The 23946-nt window shown below is 35.9% G+C and overlaps 2 protein-coding genes across 2 annotated transcripts; one reads left to right on the top strand and one right to left on the bottom strand.

Annotated features, from left to right (window-relative positions):
• Positions 1-629: 629 nt before the first annotated feature.
• Positions 630-1841, bottom strand: LOC126696370 (uncharacterized). The gene has a single exon (XM_050393126.1). It carries the CDS (start codon positions 1839-1841, stop codon positions 630-632), a length of 1212 nt encoding a protein of 403 aa, XP_050249083.1.
• A 10965-nt stretch (positions 1842-12806) lies between these two features.
• Positions 12807-20173, top strand: LOC126696234 (citrate synthase, glyoxysomal). The gene is made up of 13 exons (XM_050393005.1): positions 12807-13123; positions 13667-13847; positions 14521-14606; positions 14696-14800; positions 16626-16688; positions 16862-16971; positions 17239-17358; positions 17434-17509; positions 17718-17791; positions 17934-18054; positions 18868-18965; positions 19056-19179; positions 19769-20173. The coding sequence occupies exons 1-13, from the start codon at positions 12866-12868 to the stop codon at positions 19898-19900; spliced, it is 1548 nt and encodes a 515-aa protein (XP_050248962.1). The 5' UTR covers positions 12807-12865; the 3' UTR covers positions 19901-20173.
• The last annotated feature ends 3773 nt before the right edge of the window (positions 20174-23946 follow it).

The following is a 23946-nucleotide window of genomic DNA, read 5'->3' as shown; positions in this document are numbered from 1 at the left end:
TTGAAAACAAAAATCGTAAAGTGCAAGGCGTGTCAGAGATTACCAAAAAAAACAAAGGGCGTCGGTCAAAGCATTATCCTATACAATGCCTTAATTATATCCCAATACATTGAACATACATTGAAATTTGAGCTTCAGGAAATTGACTAATCGCCGCGTCACGTTGGGCCCCACTTCACAGCTGTCTCTTTCCGGCCCATCCAAATCCAAATCCTAAAAAATTCTAAAATACTTTGTGCCCTTTGGTCCTTTGGGCAGACCTGCACTGCGCCTCATTTTCGGCCAATCTGGACCGTTTGTTGCATTTTATGATTGTCCCACGTTGATCAACAATAGCCCCCATTTTTTTCGCTATAAACATTAGAATTTTCACAAAATTTTTCATAATAATTGAATGGGTAAATTTTTACTGGTTTTTATCTAGATTCATCGTTAATATTATTTTGACATAAATATACTTTTAGTCCCTATATTTTGTATTTTTTTTATTTTGATTCCTACATTTTATTTTTACTATTTTTAGTCTCTAAACCAATTAACATGTAACATTTAAGTCCTTACCATCAGTCAATTAACAAAAAAACTGAGATTTTTTTTTTTTTTGAGAAAGAGCACTAAGGTGCAATATATTAAGAAATACCAGCTAAATCAGCATGGTAAGAAGTCATTACATCACATGGAACATCTTCCATCCAAATTACACAATTTGAAAAATTAACAGCCAATTGAGCCAAATTGTGTGCAACTGTGTTGCCCTCTCTCTTAGTATGAGAGTAGGCCAATTTTGAAAACCCAGCAGATAAATCCAAAGAGTCCTGTAGCAGTAAACCGAATGGTGCTAGGCCAGTATTCTTGAAGCTCAGCGCCTTCATCACCTGAAGAGAGTCTCCCTCAAGAACGGCTTCTTTAATGTTCAACTCTCTTGCAAACACAAGGGCTCTGTTGGCAGCCAAGGCTTCAATTTCCACTGGTTGGAGCTGTTGTGGAATCCGGTCAGCCATGGAAGCCATAACCAGCCCCTTACTGTCACGTATGATTACTCCCAAACCAGAGCTTTTGTCCTCAGCAAAAATTGCACCATCAAAGTTGATTTTAAAAGTTTCCTTATCAGGAGGCTTCCACCGTGCCCTTCTCACAAGTCTGCTGGAAAGAGTTGCAGTTTTCAAGGCTTTGAACTCAACAAATCTGTCATGAGCCCACTGTGAGATTTGAGTAAGTGGACGGTGATTTTGTTGAAGCCGTACCTGATTCCTTTGGTGCCATATGGACCAAGTAGTGAAAGCAAACAACACCGGATTCCTTTGATGATCAAAAACCCAGGCCATGAGCTCACTAAAGCTTGAAAAGCTTTGTTGGCTCCGGAAACTCCATATAGCATTTGCTCCCCAAACTTCATCCAGCATGTTACAAGTCCAAACTGCGTGCAGAGCATCTTCTGCTTCTTCCTTACATCGATCACAGCATTGCTCCGAAATAATTGTTCGTCGGAAAAGATTACATTTCGACGGGAGGGAGTTACGGCAAGCCCTCCAAATTAGATTTTTAACTTTATTTGGGCATTCAAGGGCCCAAATCTTCTTCCATAGCCCTATCTCATGGTCTTGAGTCTCATCCACCTGGAATCCAACTTCGTCTTCTTTCAAGAACCGGTAGCCAGTTTTACAACTATACCTCCCGTCTTGCTCCCACGGCCAATACATAGAATCCTCCGTGTCTTTTCTTGCCAGCGGGATATTCTTGATTTCTTCAGCTTCTTGAGGTGCAAAAATTCCATCTATCATTGTAGCATTCCATGTTCTAGTTTCCTCATTAATTAAGCAATCCACAGTGGCTTCTTCCATTGTATCCACCATTGGGGAAAGAATCTTGGTTGGATGTTTTCAGGGCAGCCACTGGTGTTGCCAAATTTTTATAGACTTTCCATTCCCCACCCTCCAGCAAGCACCATCTAGAATAACATCCCGACCATGTAGTATGCTTTTCCAAGCATAGGACCCGAACCTTGTATCCTTAGCTTCTAAAAGAGATTGATTAGGGAAGAACTTTGCTTTGAAGACTTTGTAGAAGAGGGTTTCCTTGTTGTGCAAAAGCCGCCATGCCTGTTTTGCCAAAAGAGCATCATTAAAATGAGCTAGATCGCGAAAACCCATACCACCTACCATTTTTGATTTAGTCAATTCACTCCATCGGATCCAATGAATTTTCCTCTTATTTCCCCTTTGTCCCCACCAAAACCTCTTAATCATTGCCTCAATGTCATCACAAAAACCCAAAGGTAATTTGAAACATCCCATAGCATAAGTAGGGATAGCTTGGATCACAGATTTAATTAAAACCTCTCTACCCGCTTGAGAAAGCAATTTACCCTCCCATCCTTGGAGTTTCCTCCAAACCCTTTCTTTTATGTAATTGAAGCTAGCCTTTTTTCCTCTACCTACAAAGGAGGGGAGGCCCAAATATTTCTCATAAGATTTCACTTCTTGGACTTGGAAGAGATTCTTTATGCTTGATTTTGCTTCATCCGTGGTGGATTTGCTAAAGAAGATAGCAGTCTTGTCCTTGTTAATTTTTTGCCCCGACAAAGACTCATATTCACCCAAAATCTTCAACACATTATGGCAATCCTCAGAGATTGACCTACAGAAAAGCAAACTATCATCTGCAAAAAACAAATGGGTTAGTTTAGGGCCTCGTTTGCATAAGGAAAAGCCCTTGATATCTCCATTCCTCGCCGAATGTTTTATGAGAGCATGAAGACCTTCTGTACATAAAAGGAAAAGGAAAGGAGATAGTGGGTCTCCTTGCCTAATTCCTCTCTTTGGGTGGATCATCCCGGTTGGTTCCCCATTCACCATAATAGAGTACGACACCGTTTTCACGCAGCTCATCATGAGAGCAGTCCATCTAGCACAAAAACCCATTTTCTCCAAAAGCCTTTCCAAGTACATCCATTCCACCCGATCATAGGCTTTACTCATATCTAGTTTGATAGCCATATACCCGTGTTTCCCTAAATTATGATGCTTCATGTGATGAAGAGTCTCAAAAGCAACCATAATATTATCTGAAATTAGTCTATCCTTAGCAAAGGCAGATTGATGTTCAGTAATTAGGGAAGGTAAAAATTTCTTCAACCTATTAGCTAAAACCTTGGAATAAATCTTATACAAGACATTACAAAGACTAATAGGTCGAAAATCAGACATATGCTCAGGATTATCTATTTTAGGGATAAGAGTAATGAGTGTGTGGTTAATAGGTTCGGGTAGGATACCTGAATTCAACCAAGAGAGAATGGCTGAAATAACATCATGCTTCATCGTCTCCCAAAAGTGTTGATAAAACAATGGAGGCATACCATCAGGACCCGGAGCTTTTAGAGGGGCCATCTGATCCAAGGCTTCCTTCACTTCCACTTCTGTAAATTCCTTCAACAGATCCGCATTCATCTCCTCGGTCACCATACGAGGAATTTTCTCAAGAGAGTCATCGTCAAGAATCGGATTTGAGGAGGAGAAAAGATCTCTGTAGTAACTTACCATCACGTGCCCTATCTCCCCTTGATCAGTCAACCAAACTTCATTCCGGTCTCTTATTCCTCTAATTAAATTCTTCCTAAACCTCTTTGTGGCCTTGCTATGGAAGAAAGCTGTATTACTATCCCCTTTGCTTAACCATAACACCCTAGATCTTTGACACCACATCCTTGATTCTCGGTCTTGCAACAAGTTAATCTCCATTCGTAGCCTCCTAACACGAGTATTATTTCCACTCGCCATAGCTTCGTTCTCGGCCACAACCAATTGTTTCTTCTTCAAATCTAAATCCCTTTTCACGTGCCCAAAATTGTGTTTACTCCACCATGATAATTCTTGTTCACATTTAGCCACTTTTTTCAAAATGGCTAAGCTTGGATTTGAATCCCTTGTACTACTCCACACTTCCTCCACCATCTCACCACAAGATGGCTCCGATAGCCACATTTCTTCAAATCTGAAGCATCTCTTTTTTCTAAGTTCTGGCATCCCTGACAGATTGATCAAAAGGGGAGAATGATCCGATGACATACAACTAAGATGGTGAACCCTAGTTCCTGGAAATTTTTGAAACCAAGAATTTGTAGCCATGCACCGATCCAGCCTTGTTCGCATGGAATGCCCATCAACATAGTGCTTTGCCCAAGTGAATTTAGGCCCCACAAAACCTAAATCCATAAATTGACATTCGTCGATCACATCTCGAAATAGTTGCATTTGATTATGATCTCTAGGAGCCCCACCCCACGTCTCCTCTTGGCGGACTATTTCATTAAAATCGCCCCCGCAAATCCAAGGGATATTCATTCTATTTTTTAAGCTTCTCAATTTGCTCCATGCCTCACTCCTCCTGTGGGTTTCAGGTTCTCCATAAAAACCAGTAAATCGCCATGCACTATCAGAATTCCCATTGATGATCGTATCAATAAAATACCTATGGGAATCAACCACATCAATGTTAATAGAATTTTTCCAAAATAATACTAACCCACCGCCTCTATTCAATCTTGGAGCCACCCACTTCTGGTCGAAATTAATCTTGCTCAAAGTACGATCTAGCCTTGCATCGTCTGCCCATGTTTCGGCTATAAACACGACAGAGGGATCTTTTGCCTGTATCAATCTAACAAGCTCATTTTCTGTACGTGGGTTCCCAAGCCCACGACAGTTCCACAATAATAGACTCATTGTTTCTGGCAGGGCTGATTAACAGCCTCCGCCAATATCTTGTTTTTTGGTTCACCTCCCTGAGAAACCCTTCTTTTTTTGAGTAACTCATTCTGGTTTATTGCATTGCCTGAGCTTCTTTTTCCCCCCACTACTTCTACCATAGCAGCATCAGCTTCCACTCCTATTCTATTAATTCTTTTCCAAGTCCCCTCAGCATGTCCGTGATTGACTAGGTGCTGTGGTCTCTCTGCCAAAGCTGATGGAATCTCTGCCAAAGGTGGTCTAGGAGGCAAAGACAAATTTGCTGAGAGTATAGGAGTACACGGCATGCTTGCTTCAATGTCTCTATGTTGACCCATGTGATTTTCCTTTCCTGTGCAAACTCTAGGGCTGGCAAACCTACTGCTTTTTGAATCATACTTTTTTATTTCTTTATCTATCTCCCCTAAAGCTTCCACAAAAGACTTTCCTGACTCTTTTTTCACTGCTGCCCCAGTCTGCTGTGTTATGACATCTTCCATGACTTTCTCTTCCGTTGACTGCCTTGAATCATGAATATATACCTCCTGGAAAACCGGCTCTATGTTTCCTTCATTGGGGACTTCAAAACTTTCCATTTCAGGCCTTATATTTTCTGGCGTTGTACTTTCTTTTCCCAGCCTAATAATGTCCGGCACTTGCTTGCCTGAGCGAACAACAACCACCGGCGCTGCCGTCGCTCCTTTGTGCTTTTCCGTCGCTGCTTCATGCTTCCCTTCACTACTTCGTGTTTTGCTGTTGAAAATACCAGGCACTTTGATCACATATTTTCGGGATGCTACAAATGGAGCTGCCTTAAGCCATGGACCATATTGTTTTGACTCAGGCAGGAGGCTGCCTTCACTTGCAATCCAGAGCTCACAATCACGATCTTCATGCGTCAAACAGCCACACCAGAAACATAGACTAGGAAGCCTCTCATATCTGAAGTGCACCCACAGCTCCTTTCCACTGTCAAGTGAAATCACACGTCCCCTACTCAAAGGTTGGGTGATATCTAACGTGACCCGAACCCGTATGAAGTTGTCTCCCTCTGTTTCAGCTTCCTCAGTCCTTACATTAACTTTACCAATCGCTTCACACAATTGTTCAGCGATCTTTCTTGTCCGAAACCTGATTGGAAGATCATGGACTTGCACCCAGAAAGTCATTTTATTAAACTCCATGTCACCTACATTCTTATCCTTCTCATACCGTTGCAAAACCATTAAACGTTTATCAAAACTCCAAGGTTCTGCAGCCATGATTTTCTCCATCTCATTCTTGTCATCAAAAGAAAATAACACCACATGATCACTTTCTTTTTTGATTTTGAAACCATTCCTCGATCTCCACAGGGGGGTGAAGGTCTTAGCTATAGCATCTATGTTTAGGGCTCTCTTGGTTAAGAATTTAGCTGCTAAAACAAACTCAGTCTTCGCCTGTCCCTCTTTGATGCGAAAGTTTGAACATTCACAGTCCGAGAGAGTCAGGCTATTCCAAGTTCTTGTAAGTTCTTCCATCCTAATCTAATAACTGTTTCCCAAAATCCCTGAATAAAAGTCCCACAAAGCCTTAAGGTAAACCTGTTACCTTAAGGGACAGAAGCACCTTCAAGAGAAGGGACACCCAATTCTACACTCTAGGAGAGGAAGCACCTTCAAGAGAAGGGACACCCAATTCTACACTCTAGGAGAGGTTGAGAGCCAACCTTTGCTAGCAGAGAGAAACTTTTTTTTGCCAAGCTGAACTTTTCTTCTAAAAAAAAAAAACTGAGATGGTAGACGGAATATCCTATTAACTGACGTGACACTAATGTGATGATTAAAATATTATTAAAAAATATTAATATAGCATTTTTATATCCCACTTCAGTATTTTAATTTTATATAAAATGAATGTCAGACAATTTAAACCAAAAAAGAAAATAAATTAAAAAACAAAACCTTTTTTTTTTTTTTTTTTTTTACTTTCATTATTTTTTCGTAAGAACTGAAGTTGTTCTCCGTGTTCTTCCTAAATCCATGAAATAAACCAATCTCCAGCAAACCCCAAATCCAAATCCAGCAACCAAATCTACTCCATCAAATCCAGAAAAACAAAAAATAAATCCAAGAAACCAAACCATAAATAAATCGAAGAAATAAACCCATAAACCCAGTAACCAATTCAATCTCTAGCAAACCCATAAACCCAGAATTCTTCTTTAGAAACAAACACACAAAAAAAACCCATAAAACAAAACTCCACGTTCTCTCCAAAAAAACAAAAACACAAACAAACCCAGAACAAGAGCAAGGATACCCAAATCTGAACAAACTTAGTCACACAAATCTCAAACAAACCCAGATACCCACTCATGGGCAATGGATTCTCTTCTTGACGCATGCCTCGACCACCACCGGCGATGTTCCCATTTTCCATCCAAACACCATCCTCCACCAAAACCTCCAACAAATCAAACCCATAAACCTAGAAAAATCATCAAACCCACGTAAAAAAACAAACCCAAAAATTTAAAACAAACCAACACCCACATGGAAAAACAAACCCAAGTCAGAGAGATCGTGACCAACACCAACCGATCTGTGACCTACATGCCCCGATCCGACGACAGAGCTCCGCCACTGTCACCAACCCAAGAAACCCTCTTTCGATCTCCAACAAGTCGGTGTCCAGTACATGGGCATAATCACACCCAATTCCAACTCCGCCACTGTCACCACCCCCAAGTCCAGGTTCACTGTCATGTACACCCGTGGAATTCCACTGGGTGAAGCCTCGGTTCCCGGGTTTTACCAAGAGGCCCACAGCGTGAGACAGGTGGAGGCCACCATCGCCGTTGATCGAATCAACTTGCAGAAAGCTGACGCCGCTGATTTGGTTCGTGACGCTTCCTTAAACGACCGCGTTGAGCTCAGGGTCCTCGGTGATGTTAGTGCTAAGATCCATGTCTTGAACTTCGACTCTCCTGGAGTTCAGGTCATTTCTAAATTCAGCTCCCTTTTTGATTCTTTTAAAAAGATTTTTTTTAAACTTAAAAAAAAATTTAACTTTTGCTTTTTAATTTATTTTCTTTTTTGGTTTAAATTTTCTGGCATGGCTTTTTATAAAAAAAATTATAATGCTGATGTGGTATATAAAAATGCCAAATAATTTTTTTAATAATATTTTAATCGTCACATCAGCAAATAGGTATTCTGTCTGCCACGTTAGCTTTTGCCATTAGTTGATTGACGGTAAGGACTTAAATGTCACGCGTTAATTGGTTTAGAGATTAAAAGTGGTAAAAATAAAATATAGGGACCAAAATAAAAAAAAGTGCAAAATATAAGGGCCAAAAGTGTATTTATACCTATTATTTTTTTTATTTGCCGTTAATAATTTGCCAAATCAATCAAAGTGTGAATTTTTTTTTTTTGGTCTATAGACTTTCCATTTTACCCTAATAAAATTGTATGCTTCTCCTTAAAATTTTAAAACAAAACAATTTTACAACACATTTTTCATACCATATTTGGAATAGGAAGGAGTTTAGTGTATCCACCATGTCAAATTTCTCAATTCAAAATTGTATAATTTATTTTTGGATAAACTACGTATTTGATCCCTAATCTTTACACTATTTTTCAATTTGGTCCCTAACTTTTCACATGTATCAATTTGGTCCCTAATATTTTGGTATTATGTCAAAATGGTTCCTACTATTAAGTGATAAATGAAAAATATTGACTTGACTAACGGTCAAAATAAAATATTTGTTTAATGCCACGTAAGACTGCCACCCGAAATGCCACGTCAACATTACTTAAACTTTTTGTTAAAAGAAAAAAAAAAAACCCAGCTTGGTGAGTCGCTCACGTCCAAACACGTGAGGCTTAAATTAGGATCAAAATCCCAACATAGTAGCACGATTCACCGAGAAGCAACAGCTTCATTATCAAAATCCGATGGTGAAGACTGGCGGCAAAACCCGACTTGACGCTAATCTATTGGTGATGCAAAGAACTTTTCAAAAATGATTTTGCATATGAATGACTTTTTATAGCTAAGAACACAGATGAGGTCCAATGGAAAAAATAGAGAACCCCTCTCTTGAGATCCATCTCGATAGCAGGATTTGGGTATGGTTCATTGGTTTGCATTTGCAAAAAAATTTACAACATTTTTCTTGTAATTAATTAATTTGATGAGGACGAAGAGAAAAAAGAGGAAAGAAAAGAAAGTAAATGACTGCATTGTCTTGTCAAGGTCTAAACCTGATTGGTGAGCCCTGAGATGACATTTCTAAATGCGAATACGGTGGGCCATAGTGTGTGGCTTTCACACATACGGCAAGAGATAGTCTAAATTTGGGTGCCAGAGTCTAGATTCATGCCACATGAGAGTTGTTTTTAATTTAGTTTAGTTTAGTCCACGTGGTATGATAGTTGTATAAAAATTATTTTTTAATATTAGCAGTTAGCCACGTTAGTATTTTCTATCCATTACTTAACGATAAAGACTATTTTGACACATTACTAAAAAACTAGGGGCCAAATTGACATATTTAAAAGGTTAATGACCAAATTGAAATAAATGTAAAAGTTAGGGACCAAATTGACATATTTAAAAGGTTAATGATCAAATTGAAATATAATGTAAAAATTAGGGACCAAACATATAATTTACTTTTTATTTTTTCTAAGTGGAAAGGTTAACAAATGTCCTAAAGACATTAATTTAAGAAATATTTTTAGAAACTTTTTATGAGGAAAAAAGTAATTAATTTTTTTTACAATTTTTATAATTCTCGTAAAAGTTGTATTAAAATTTATTTCCTAAAATAATTTATTAGCAAATGCCCTAAGGATACCTATTAATTGGACCCCTCTTTAAGAAAGACGTTTGCATGTATTAAATTTTATTATTTTTTTTTACTGCTTTTTTTTAAGCAATAGGCGGATTTCTAACCCCTTAAAAGTCATAAATTTCAACACATCCCCATATTTGTTAAATAAATTTTGTGATCCCTGTTATAAATTATGGAGCAGCTTTCATAGTGGATATTGGTCAAAATTCACGTTTGATTTTACACTATATTTGGTTAAGGTGAAAAGGGAGTGGGAAAAAAGAAAAAGGATGGACAAAGTTGCTCAAATTATAATGAAAAAGAGACATAAAGTGATATATTAAGAAGAAAAACACAAAATTATCATCTACTTATCTATCATTCCACCTTATTATATAAGTACACTAATAATTTTAATTTGTTAAAAATAATAGTAATTTAGTTTCCACATCTTCATTTTTCCAAATTTACTAAATATATATGGCAAAAAAACATACATATTTTTTTATCCTCCCTCTTTTCTATAATATCAACTAAACTAAACAACTGAATAGAAAATTGATAAACAAAGAGTCTACCTACGAATAAAACTATTTATAAACCCAAATTCATAACATGCTTGGGTGTCAATTTATAATTGGTACACTTAAAATTATTTTTTCATAAATATCAATGGTGTTTCCATATACAGGTAATGATATCAAATTTATTTTTTTATAAATATCAATGATGGTTCCACATGCAAACACTGACAGCTCTACATGCAAGTCAGGGTGGTCTTTTGACCACCCTGACTTGCAAAAAATGGCATATATACACTTGTCAAAAAAAAAAAAAATTATATGTTAAACTAAACTATTGTGATCACCCTAATAAAAATGTTGAATACCCTGACTTGAGAATTACAAAAAGTTGAGTTCAGAAAAAATAATAATAATGCTACATTCATAACATTTTCACAATAATTTTCCAACAAATCCAATGTGGTAAGCTGTTATTAATTCTAATTTGGACTCAATACTGATATTATTTTTTTACCCACTAATAACAGTTTTTTGCATAAAATTTATTATAAAAATATTATGAACATAGCATTATTCCAAAATTAATTCTGCCCCCCAAACATAATCCTCAATCCCTTTTATAAATTAAAAAAAAAACTTAAATAACAATAATAAATATTAGCCCAAATAACAACAAACATAAACCAAACAAAAACAAAATAAGACCAAATAACAACAAATAATCTAATTATTCAACAAAAAGCCTACTATAAAACAAAAAGATAAAAATTGCTAAACATTTAAATTTATAGTTTGTTTAATCTATTCAATAAAAATAATCTCTAATTTCATTTTTACCTAAAAAATAGTACCAAAAAAAATATTGTGGTTTCCAGTTTTTCTTAATGGTGATGACAATTATATTCTTTTTAGTTTTGAAGTCACAACAATTTTACTCTCTTTAGTAACTTGACTCACAATTATAACAAATATTTAAATTATTCTATTATTAAATTTTGTATAATTTAAATTTCTTAATAATCACTCTTAAAAAAAATCCTAAAATCCTAAAGCCGCCGCCGCATGCAAATGATGATATCCAACCTCAAGTTAACAACGAAGCATCTTTTGGATTTGGGTTTCTCTAAGACATTCCATAAATTGCTGCCGATGAGCTACCAATGACGTGGTGTGCCATATCTGGATACCACAAATTGCAGAAAACTTTTCCAAATTGTACACGTAACTCATGAGTCATGACAAAAATAAAATAAAATAAAATAAAATCACGGTGACTTTTTTAAATTTCGCACCTTCATCTTAAAAATAATTATAATAAAAAATAAGCAAGTAGAAAGTTACCAATCATAATGTAGTGGCAATGCTTTAGCATGTTAGTATGTGGGTGAGCCCAAAGTATTGTAGTTGAATTAGTACTTTCGTATGTATATAGTGCTTGAAGGTCTAGGAGAAAAAAAGTTCGAGTTGCGTGGTTAATAGTATATTGTAATTATTTCTAAAAAAAAAAAAAATAGTATGTGAGTGAGGATGTGAAAAATTCAATACCCTTGATAAAACTGTTTATAAAAAAGAAAAAGAGTAAAAGAGATTCAATGGCTGGAAGTGGAAGTTAGGGGTGTGCATGGGTCGGGTTGGGTCGGGATTTTTTGACCCAACCCGCCATGGTGGGTCAAAAAAAATTCAACCCAACCCAACCCATCACATAAGTCCAACCCAACCCACATGGGTCGGGTTGGGTCGGGTTGAACCCATGGGTTTGATAAATTTTTTTATTATTATTATTAAATTGAGTAGAAAAAAAAATATTAATATATTAAAAAAACCTAAAGATTAGTATCAATGTGACTCCTTAAAGGCAAACAACACTAATGACTAAACAACAATAGTAATTTATTAGGATTTGTGTGAATTAATTGGCTTTTATATAGGATAGGAAGAACTGGTTATTTAAAAAAATTTATTAATTATATAATATATATATTAAATTAGTATTAGTAGGAGAAATTGAGGAAATGTTGCTCTACAGTTGGTTTTTTTTTTTAATTATTAAATATATAATATATATTTAATATATATATATATATATATAAAAGTTCCCTACAATTGATTTAAAAAAAATTATTAAATATAAGATATATTTTAAATATATATTAAATATGGGTGGGTCGGGTCGGGTCGGGTCGGGTTTGGCGGGTTTGTAATTTTATGACCCAAACCCAACCCGACCCGCCATAAAAAAATTTTTTGTAACCCAACCCAACCCACCAAGCCTTAAAAACCGACCCAACCCGATGGGTTGGGTTTGGTGGATCGGTGGGTTTTCTGCACACCCCTAGTGGAAGTCCCTAAAAAATGGGACTTTTTTTAATTTTATTTGTAGAGAACCTAAAAAAAGGAACTTGATCCTAATATTTAGAGAGATACTATGTTGTGAACAGTAAGAGCACCACCTTCTCACTAATTAGTATTACTAATTATCTATAATGTTGATTGATTACAAAGCTGTAGTATAATTAATTAATAATAAAAAGAAAAACCTTTCTTACAAAACTCCCACGCGGCTCACATTTTTCTCACCCCAATACTCCATTATACAAAAAGAAAACCCCTGTTTTTTATAATAATAATAATAAAAAAAATCTCTTTCCCTGTTTGTGAATCAAAAACCAAAAAACAAAAAACAAAAATAGCACTAGTAAATATTTAAATATAAATACTACTGCCATATTAAAGTTTTCATTGCTCTTCTTCTTCTTCTTGACTTTGATAACAGAAAGACAAAAAAAATGTCAGGCGTGTCAGAGATATCGTCGGCGGTGGCGCGAGGGCGGTTGGCGGTGCTGACTGCGCACTTAACCACCGCCACCTCCTCCAATGAGCTCATTGAGGTGGCGCCATCTCTCGAGCCAAACTGCCTCTCAGCTCAGGTCTCACCCCCCGGAAACCTTGTAGGCTCCTTGACCGTCGTTGATGGAAGGACCGGCAAGAAGTACCAGGTACCGGTCTCTGAGGATGGCACTGTCAAAGCTACTGATCTTAAGCAGGTATGTCTTATGTTCTTACGTGAATTGTTTTTTGTCTTTTGAAAAGCTCAACTGGGTTTGATTTGCTTTTCTTGAATTTTGTTCTGTTTTGGTTTGTGATAGTTGTTTATGATCTGGGTTGTGGTTGTTGGGGAAATTTTTTCAGAACAGAGAAAAAAGATAGGATTTTGGAATTGGGTTTTGAATTATTGGTTATGTGATCTAGTTTTTATTTATTTATTTTAAAGTTCTGATCCGATTGGCTTTTTGGGTTTCATTTGGACTTGTTTTGATTTGGGAGTGATTGAATTTTAATTTTGACGTGTTTTTGTTGAGAAAATCATAGATATAAATGAGATTTATTGATTAAAGGATTTGATATTAAGTTACAATTCATTACCGATAATTTTTAATGTTTGGCTGCTGGACATGGCATCAATATATGTTTGTTTGATGTGATTATTGGCATTGTACTTTTCTATATTGATGAATTAACTTCAGGTGTACTGATTTTATTGTTTTCGATGAACTTTAAATTTTGCAATTGGTCTTGTGGATATACAGATTACAACTGGGAAAAATGACAAGGGGCTCAAAGTTTATGACCCAGGCTATCTGAATACAGCTCCTGTTCGGTCATCGATTTGTTATATTGATGGTGATGAGGGTATCCTTAGGTATAGGGGCTACCCAATTGAGGAGTTGGCTGAAAATAGCACCTTTGTGGAAGTGGCCTACCTCTTAAGTAAGTTCTCTGTGGAGATTCCTATATTGTACTTGTTTCTAATGACTAACAATCATTTATGTTATAATATGTTCTAATTTACTAGAATAATTTGTTGATAACTTTTTGATAATAAGCCAATTAGTCAATGAGCCCTACTCAAATAGCACTTGCTCATCTCACAAGTGCAGGCGGGGGATGAGGCCATGGGCTCAAGACCCACTTGGTGCATGTGTAATTACCACTAAAGAAAAGAATAATTAGTGGAGAAAATGAGGCTTGATAAAATAAATGAATTGGGATTTTAGAAGTACATACATAAATCTTGTTAAAGGATTGTCTTATTCTTCTCTCTCTCTCTCTCTCTCTCTCACACGCACACTGTATTGCCACTATAAGTATGAACAAGTATTATGCACTTTTATTTTCTGAAGGAAAATACGCCATTATATTGATATGAATGTAATATGCTGGACATGCTAAAATGAAATTATGTTATAGTGATTAATTAAACCTGAGAATTTCTATAAATTTTTTTTATTTAGTATAGAATTGTTTTGATTCCTCAAAAATTATATTTATACTGTTTGTATCTTTAATTATACAATGTTCATCTCTGTGTGTTTACTTGCACTCTTATGTCTACTTTCTTAATTCAATTTCTGTATCTGAAACTCTTTTTTTTTTTGCCCAGTGTATGGGAATTTGCCTTCTGAAAATCAGCTAGCAGACTGGGAATTTGCTATTTCTCAGCATTCAGCCGTACCACAGGGAATTCTGGTATGCTTTACTTTCTTTCTCATTATAAATAAATTAATAGAAAAAAGAGTATGATTCTAAGTTCTGGTTTTGGTAAATTTGTTTTGTAGGATATAATACAGGCGATGCCTCATGATGCTCACCCAATGGGTGTACTTGTCAGTGCAATGAGTGCTCTCTCCATCTTTCATCCTGATGCCAATCCTGCTCTCAGAGTAAGTTCGATAATTTGAGCTTGATGTAGTGAGTTTTGTAGTACTCTTTTGATTAGGTAGAAGAAAATTCTTCTCTTTTTTATTTTTTATTTTTATCAGGTATCAATATTTTACAGGTACAAGTATAATAGCATAGGTTTTATATATGTACTGTTACTTGACATTTCTTCTATCTTGTGAAAAGCTTTCCATACCCAATTTTTCACTAAATTTCAAGGAATATCTCTAATTTAACTTTTGGAAATAAAATTCTGGTATGAATTTCAAGCCACTTGGTGAAGGGTTCCATTGATTGATAAAGAAAAAAAAAAAACTGCTTTCTATCAGTTTATGCTCATTTGGTAATTGTCAAGGATTTTAACTCCACCACTTATTTTATCCTTGCAAGAAATACTTTGCCTTAAGTCTCATCCTACTTTAATAGATTAATGTGTTGTTGGGAAAGTTGGGACAATTTTCTCCAAACTTTTTATAAAGAGTAATGCTAGAGCCACAAACTACTTTACAAACTTTTTACAAACCGCTGAAGGAGCATGGTACATGTCATCTAAAAATAATGAGCTGGACTAAATAGTCAGATTTTAAGTATAAAAATTCATTATAGTTTTTAATTACACCAAAAACTTAAAACAATTTCTGGTGACTGTTCATCTCCTCCCTGAGTTCACTGTAGGCCAGCTTGCATCGTAGAAGCCAAAAAAAAGGCCAAACAGAAGCTCAGCTCGACCTAAAGGAAAATTTCTTGGGAAAGTTACACAACCTCTCAAGGCCAAAACCCATGAACTCTCGTGTGCTCGCTCCGGTCTCTACGGCCACCGTGTTTGGTGCTTTAGCCACTGCCTTTGCGATCCGTTTCTACTTCCTACACCCTAAAAAATGCACTTCCCCCAACCCACAACAGCTTTGTTTCCACCAATAGCTCTTCTCCCGACACCTTCGATCCCTCCAAAGGCAAAAAGTCAGTATTTTTTTAAAACGTTTTCATATACTTATTCATTGTTTTGGGTATTGGCCAACATTTGTAAATCATTAATGGATGTTCTCTTAGTTCCTTTGGAGGCCATCCACCCATTGGCTTAAAAACCAAAAGTGGCTGAGCTGAGATGCAAGTTTGCCGACAGTGAACTTAGGGCAGAGATGAACAGTAATTGGAAATTGGAACTCTTAAATTTGGTGTAATTAAAAATTAAAATAAATTTATAAACTTAAGGTCTGACCATTTAGTCCTGCTAATTTTTTTAGCTGACGGGTACAATGCAACTTCAGCAGTTTGTAAAATAGTTTGTGGCTCTAACATTACTCTTTTGTAAACAAAATTGTTATGGGAAAGCAACTTTCTCTTCATTTCACATTTATTTCCTGCAATTATTCTTTTATAATTGAACAAAGTGTATGTATTTTCCTAGAGTTAGGGTTGATGTAGTTTTTATTTTATGTTTTGCAAATAACCTGATTCATTGATTTACTTCATTGAGAACCAACAAATAATCACCTAGCGTTAGAAGATGCAGCTGTCTAAACATTTTTAACACGTGAAGGTGGCTATTATTGGAATTGTGGAAAAATTGCTCCCATTATCCTTTCTTATTTGGAGAATGTTACAATAGCATTTACTATTAGCCAATGTTCATTGTGTATTTAATTTAATGACAGCCTTAGTTATTATTGGCACCCACCTTTTACATAAATATCAATCTCTTAGTTTCCTTGTTTAAGTGAAGGTATGAAATTCTGATATGCTGAGGTGTTATTGTGTACATCTATGTGTTAATTTGTGATTTATTGCCAGATGCTTTTTGATATTTCTGATTATTTGTTGATCCAGGGCCAAGATCTTTACCAGTCAAAACAAGTGCGAGACAAACAAATAGCACGTGTTCTTGGGAAGGTTTGGTTATTCAATTTACTTTCTTTCTTTTGGCTTTGTGCCTTAACTGAGATGTTGCAAGTTGTATAGCCATCCAGTTAAAGTTTGGTAGTATGCCGGCTGCTATAGGCTTACATTGCACTTATTTGGCATCTTCCCACTAATTTATATGTAAAATCAATATTTACTTGCAGGCACCAACCATCGCAGCAGCAGCTTATTTGAGGTTGGCAGGAAGACCTCCAGTTCTTCCTTCCAACAACCTTTCTTATGCAGAGAATTTCTTATACATGCTAGATTCATTGTATGTATTGCCAGCATATTTTGTTCTTAATGATATTTGGGATACAATGATAAATTTTCTTCTGATGTTATTATTTCCTCTGAGATGCCAGTGCTGATGCACTATTGTCATGTCATCATCTTTCTAAGTAATATGAATATAGTACACTGTTCTTTAGCATGGAATAAACCGACTCTTTTATTTTCAATAGAGTTATTATTTTTTTGGGAAAAAATGGAATTTTTCCTTCTCTAACCTAATTAAGATTTTCTTCCTACAAAATTGCAGAGGCAATAGGACATATAAACCCAATCCTCGACTAGCTAGGGTGCTAGATATCCTCTTCATACTTCATGCAGAACATGAAATGAATTGTTCCACAGCTGCTGCCAGGCATCTAGCATCAAGGTAGGCATCTTAACACCTGACCAAAATAATTTGGCATTAAACTCTTTTGTCACATACCTGGATTTGTCTCTACAGTGGTGTTGATGTATACACTGCTCTTGCTGGAGCCGTTGGAGCACTGTATGGTCCTCTTCATGGTGGAGCTAATGAGGTATGCATTATAGCATGATCTCATTTTTGTAGTCTCTTTCCATGCTTTAATGTGGCTCTGTAATTAACTTCGTCATGGACATCATGGATGAATTTGCTATGTTTAGTGAAATTTCTACATTATAGGTCTTTTAATCAGACCTTTTGTGCTCAAATTATATTTTGTGCCACCATTAAGTAATCTTTCCTCATAACATTGTCTATTGTAGGCTGTGCTTAAGATGCTAAATGAGATTGGAACTGTTGACAACATCCCAGAGTTCATTGAGGGGGTAAAAAATAGGTAATTGTTGTTCTGTCCATTGATTTTTCTTACTAACAGGTGTCAATGACTCTTTTGCATGGAATGTGATATATATTTGTCTACTTTTTTCCCCTTCTTTTTGAAGTTTGAATAATATTCTTATATCACTTCATTTCTCTAGGAAGCGCAAGATGTCAGGTTTTGGGCATCGTGTGTACAAAAACTATGACCCAAGAGCGAAGGTGATAAAGAAACTGGCTGAGGAAGTCTTCTCCATTGTTGGCCGGGATCCTTTGATTGAGGTGTTTTTCTACTCTATGTTATATTTCTTCCTGGAGGGCTGAATGTGTCCTCTATTATTTGTTCATGCATGGATTGCTAGTTCGAGCCGCAGCGCAGTTCCAATATTATAGATGATTAATAAGTTATGAGTGTTGCTACATTGCTCATATCAGAGTCAATTAAAAGTAAATATTTCATTGAATGGAGAATTGAGTTATAAAGATAAAGTAGATTTTTTTTTTTTTGGAAACAGAAAAATGAAATCATTAAACGAGTGGGTTTAGACATCTTCATATAAATGAGGGACCAGTTTTAGCAAAACTTTGCATATTGCATGATTCCTACACAACTCACTCCATTGTATATTTCAGTATACTGCTTTGAAAAGTCTTCCAAAGAAGGGGGGAAAGTATCCCAAAAGGCCATGAGAATTGCAGGCAAAATATACCCTTTTCGTGTTACCCTACATGTAATAGAAAATAAAGGGAAATTTTTGAGGGTATGATAATTTGGTAGAAATTTTCAACTTCCTACAAATGGAACTATTCAAGGAACCCAAAGATAAAAGGTGAACTTACATTACTACATAACTTGTGAAGATATTCATTATCAATATGATGAATATAAACTCTGTAGTTCTTAAGGGTAATGTTTTTTGTTTAAACATGAACTATAAAGATTCAAGTCATGATTGGATTCCGTTCAGTTCCAATTCACTTTTGATGATTTTTCTTATAGTTTGGCATTTGATAGCATGTCACTACCCATGTATCTCATGAGTAAGATGATATGGCTTCATAGTTTTCATTCTTTTATTTTTATGCCATTTGTAGGTTGCTGTTGCTTTGGAGAAGGCTGCTTTATCTGATGAGTACTTTGTTAAGAGAAAGCTATATCCAAATGTTGATTTCTACTCAGGGTTAATATACAGGTATCATTGATTTCACTGCTCTTGAATGATATCTTGAATTTCCCTCGGATAACATAATTAGTATGAAGGTACTAAATTCACATTGATCAGGGCAATGGGATTTCCAACGGAATTCTTCACTGTTTTATTTGCAATCCCACGAATGGCTGGGTACTTAGCACACTGGAGAGAGTCCCTGGATGATCCGGATACAAAGATAATGAGACCGCAACAGGTTAATTCCCCAGTCTTTTTATTTTCCCCTTTAATTTGTTTGTGTTTGTGCGCACGTGCGTGCTTGTGTATAGATATATCAGTCTGGTTCAAGTTACAAATGGTGTATCACCCAATAATTTTCTATTGGATTAATATCTTGAAATTTCACCATTGGATTTACATATTCTCTATGTTATTAACACACATACCAAATTTCGTGCCGAGAGAGAGAGAGAGAGATTTTGATTCTTTTAACAAAATGATGAGTATCTTGCTCTCTGCTCTACAACTTCTGAAGTTATACTATAAATTTCTTTGAATACCACAGGTCGCTCTTTCTACAATCTAGGGAATGAATTATAATTGTCCTTCAGTACATAGGAAAAGAAACCCATGTGTTCCACAGGATGATAAAGTAAACCTATATTAAGATTGAGGTCCTAAAATTATGGTTTTTTTCTTCAAGATTACTTTTGTTTTCATTCTGTGTTTTGGTAATTGAAATGCACATTATAGTGCTCAGTGGTCACACGTTTTTCAGCAATTGATTTAATTTCTTCATGTTATTTTGATGTTTCCTCATATTACTGATCTGGGTGATAATTCAGGTTTATACTGGGGCATGGCTGCGGCATTATATGTCACTCCAAGAACGGATGGTATCCCCAGGGGCAGACCGACTTGGTCAGGTGTCTATTTCAAATGCCACAAAGCGGCGGATGTCAGGATCTGGTGTTTAGGCTTTATCTGGGTTCATGTCGAGCATGACGAATAAGAAATCTCCTTAAAAAAAAAAAAAAAAAAAAAAAAAAAAAAAAAAAAAATCAAGGAGAAATTAGTATATCTTTCTCTGCGACTCTAATCATGTTTATATTTATATGCCTACAAGTTGAAGTGGAATGGTTTGTGGGTTATGGTTTAGGCATGTACTACAGCATAAATAAGAACAATGTGGTGTATTGGCGTCTCTGCATGTATTTTGAGACATTAAATTAATCAATAGCTTCTTTCAACATGCTCTTGCACTAATTTATTTATACTTAGCTGATTCAACCTGTGGTCATTTACTCCCTTTCCAATGGTGACAACTGGACTTCGATTCAACTCAACACTGAATACAATTTCACTCATCATAGTTAATATATAAGCTATCATTTGAGAATCAAATTAAAGAATGTAATTAAAATTTTCAGAACTGTTTGAGATTCTTATATATTGGCAGATGGTTGGTTAAGAGTGGAAGCTTGCTGGAGCTTGACAAGTCTTTGAACTTTGAAGTGTCTTAAGTTGAGAACGAACGCAGCTGTTAAAACATGTTTCCTTCCCCTTGGAAGAAATAATTTTTCTGATACCTGTAGGCTGTTGAAGGTTTATGCAAATAATGTGCCCCATAAAATAACATATATATAAAAAATATATATATATTTTTAAATAATAAAAAATGGGCAGAGGGGAGCGACCTAAGTTGGCATCTTTCACTTGAGCATAATAATTCAATAGTTAAATTAATCCTTGTGGGTTCTAGTTAACTCAATTAGTAAACTCTCTAATAGTTGAATAAGAGATCTAGGGTTTAATTTTTTTTTTTTTTTTTTGAGAATCAGGTAAGCGAAGTTTTATTAATCAATCAAATCCATTTGGTATACATCCTCTAGATCAGTGGGTAGTTCTTCCACCCAAACATCAGTGTCAGCAAATACAACTGCTTTACGTGCAAGGATATGAGCTAACTTATTTCCCTCATTCCTAACACATTGAAAACTAATCCTTGTAAAACTAGAACATAAGCCTTGAATCTCCTTAATCACATGACCGAAAACTATCAGGTTCTCCCCCTTGTCGGTGACTGCTTGAACAACCCGCTTGCTGTCTCCTTCAACAATCACAGAAAACAGACACAACTCTTTTGTAAAAGCAACTAATCTATTACAAGCTAAAGCTTTAGCAACATCCACCGAATGAGGCTCACGTATCTTCTAACTGAGGGCAGCAATTATTTCTCCCTCACTATCACGAACAACAACTCTAATACCTGCCATTCCTAAGTTACCAAAATAGGTTGCATCAAAGTTGGCTTTATACATGCCTTCTAGTGGAGGTAGCCAATGAATCGGAGCTGCTCTCCTCTGAAGTTTAGGTGGCTGCTTATGGATCTCAAAATATTTTGTCACCATGTCCTTAGCTTGCCTACTGACTTCATGAAGGGGCCAAGAAGGCTGCTTTTCTCAAAGCCTATTGCGTCTTTGCCACAAGCTCTAAGCAATTGTAAAGAACCAGGCCACGTGGAAGACTGATCCTTTGCCTACAGATCCATGAAAGTCCGAAATTTGGTTTTATACATCACAGCAAAATTGACTTCAAATTTCCAAACTACCTTGGTCTAATCACATAACTAGAGAGCATGCATAATTGTTTCTTGATGTTCATCACAAAGGGAGCATGTTACATCTAATGGAATGTGTCTCTTATGCAGATTCTCCTTGGTTGGCAAAGAGTCCTTGACAGCTCTCCATATAAAATGGCTAATTTTATTAGGAGCTCGGATATGCCAAATGCTCTTCCAAACCTTTTGATCCTCTGACGAAGTTGAAGCTTGATCAGCCATTAGTGAACCCGAGGCAAGCAAGTGATATACACTACAGACAGAATATTCCCCATCTAAAGTGAACGGCCAAACATAGGCATCATCCTGACCAATTCCACTGACATGGATCCATTTAATCTCTTCAGCCTCCCATTGCATGAAAGTCTGATCAATCAAATCCACATTCCAAGATTGGGCATTGGGCATTAGGAGATCACTAACCCATGAGATAGCAGAATTCAAACTTGGCGACAAGATTTTACTGTTTGCAAGATCAGGTAACCATCGATTCTCCCAAACCTTTATTGATTTTCCATCACCAACATGCCAAATAGCACCCTTCTGTACAACCTCCCTAGCCTGCAATATGCTTTGCCAAGCATAGGAGCATTTTGCAAGTACAGCAGCATAAAAAATGCTCCCATTTGGGAAGAACTTCGTTTTGAACACCCTATAGAGAAGGGTATCCTTTTGGTGAAAAAGCCGCCGCACTTGCTTAGCTAATAAAGCGTTGTTGAAATGCTAAAAGTCCCTAAACCCCATGCCACCCACAGACTTCAAAGAATACAAGGAGCTCCATTTCACCCAATGGGTTTTCTTCTTCTCTTCTTGCCCCCACCAAAACTTCCTAATCATAGCTTCAATATCCTTGCATAAGCTTGTAGGCAGTTTGAACACACTCATGGAATAGGTAGGTATTGATTGTATAATAGCCTTGATCATGATCTCCTTGCCGGCTTGGGAGAGCAACTTCTCCTTCCATCCTTTCATTCGTGCCCAAATTCGTTCCTTGATTAAAGTGAAACAAGCTTTCTTGTTTTTCCCCACAAAGGAGGGCAACCCCAAGTACTTTTCATAGTCAATCTTTGCCTACAACAAAAACTAATTGGTGTCTTGGTCTGATAATAAAGAGTTATCATGAAGAATGAACATCATAGGTTAAAACTCTCTAAAAAAAAATGTTAAATTAACCCAAAATATTTTTTTTCTTTTTCTAATTTAGTCATTTGTTTTTTGCATGCACCTACATCAATTCAACTTCAATACTACATCTCTAATTCAATTAAATATTATTTGTTTATTCATTCCCATCACCCTCCTTCTTTGTTGATTCCATTATGTTAGCCCACTTTCGTATTTACAAAGAAAGGACTCCAAGCTGACGTTTAGTTTAATTAATTTACTCATTCCTTTCGGATTTTTTTTTCTTCAAAATAACACCTATTTTCAAATTATTTCGTTAGTTAGAAATGTTTCCAAACTATTTCGTTAGTTAAAAATGTTTCCAAACTATTGGAAAACTAACAACTCGAGTTTGAAAGAGTCGAGTTCACTAAAGCAAATTGAATATGATAGAGTCGAGTTCCAAGGAACATGAGTCCTTAAGACTCGAGTTCTCTAAAGTAGATCTACAATAAGAACGCAACAACTCAACCTATAAAACGTAGCAATGCCCACAACAAAAACACAGCAATGCAACCCAGAAAACGCAGTAACACACCAACAATGGTTTAGATTCTCTCTCTCTAAACCAAATTTGCAGAAACCCTAGCCTTTGGGTTTTGGGTATTTTCTGAATTTTGATTTGGGTTTTAAGAAAGAAAATCATATTCTCACTCTCTCTCCAAACCAAATTTGCAGAAATCAGAGCCTTTGAGTCTTGGGTATTTTCTAAAATTTTGATTTGGGTCTTAAGAAAGAAAAAAGAAGGAAGAACAGAAAGAACTGGAAGAGAAAAGAGCCACAGGAATTGGAACTCGAGTTCCACATAGAAATTGAGTTTAATAGACTTGAGTTGCTACAGTGAATTCGAGTCTTTCAGACTCGAGATGTTAGTTTCCTAAATAGTTTGAAAACGTTGCTAACTAACGAAATTGTTTGAGAATAAATATTATTTTGAAAAAAAATCTCATCCCTTTCTACCATAACGTTACCATAAGTTCCCATCCCAAACTAAAGGCATAAAATTTACTCAGCCCTTTTCTTTTTTCTTTTCTTAAATAAAAGAAAGGAAGTTTTAGTGACTCAAACAATGCTTATCTTATCTTTTTTTTTTTTTCTTCTTATTGTATAATAAGTTAATTACGAATAAATGAAACTAATTTTTCTAAACAAATTTCAGTAATTTTCTTCTTCTTCTTTTTTTTGATGGGGTTAAAATATATTGCAAAAACAAAAGGGTAAAATACGTAAACTACTTTT

The sequence above is a fragment of the Quercus robur genome, chromosome 8 (genome assembly GCF_932294415.1).
Source record: "Quercus robur chromosome 8, dhQueRobu3.1, whole genome shotgun sequence".
NCBI classification, from domain to species: Eukaryota; Viridiplantae; Streptophyta; class Magnoliopsida; order Fagales; family Fagaceae; genus Quercus; species Quercus robur.
This window is presented reverse-complemented; position numbering and strand designations above follow the sequence as displayed.

Coding starts and splice junctions, on each gene's coding strand:
- LOC126696370 (XM_050393126.1), bottom strand. CDS start 1,841: ATGGAAGAAGCCACTGTGGATTGCTTAATTAATGAGGAAACTAGAACA.
- LOC126696234 (XM_050393005.1), top strand. CDS start 12,866: ATGTCAGGCGTGTCAGAGATATCGTCGGCGGTGGCGCGAGGGCGGTTG. Junction 17,359..17,433: donor GCCAGGCATCTAGCATCAAG/GTAGGCATCTTA, acceptor TTGTCTCTACAG/TGGTGTTGATGTATACACTG. Junction 18,966..19,055: donor TACTCAGGGTTAATATACAG/GTATCATTGATT, acceptor CACATTGATCAG/GGCAATGGGATTTCCAACGG.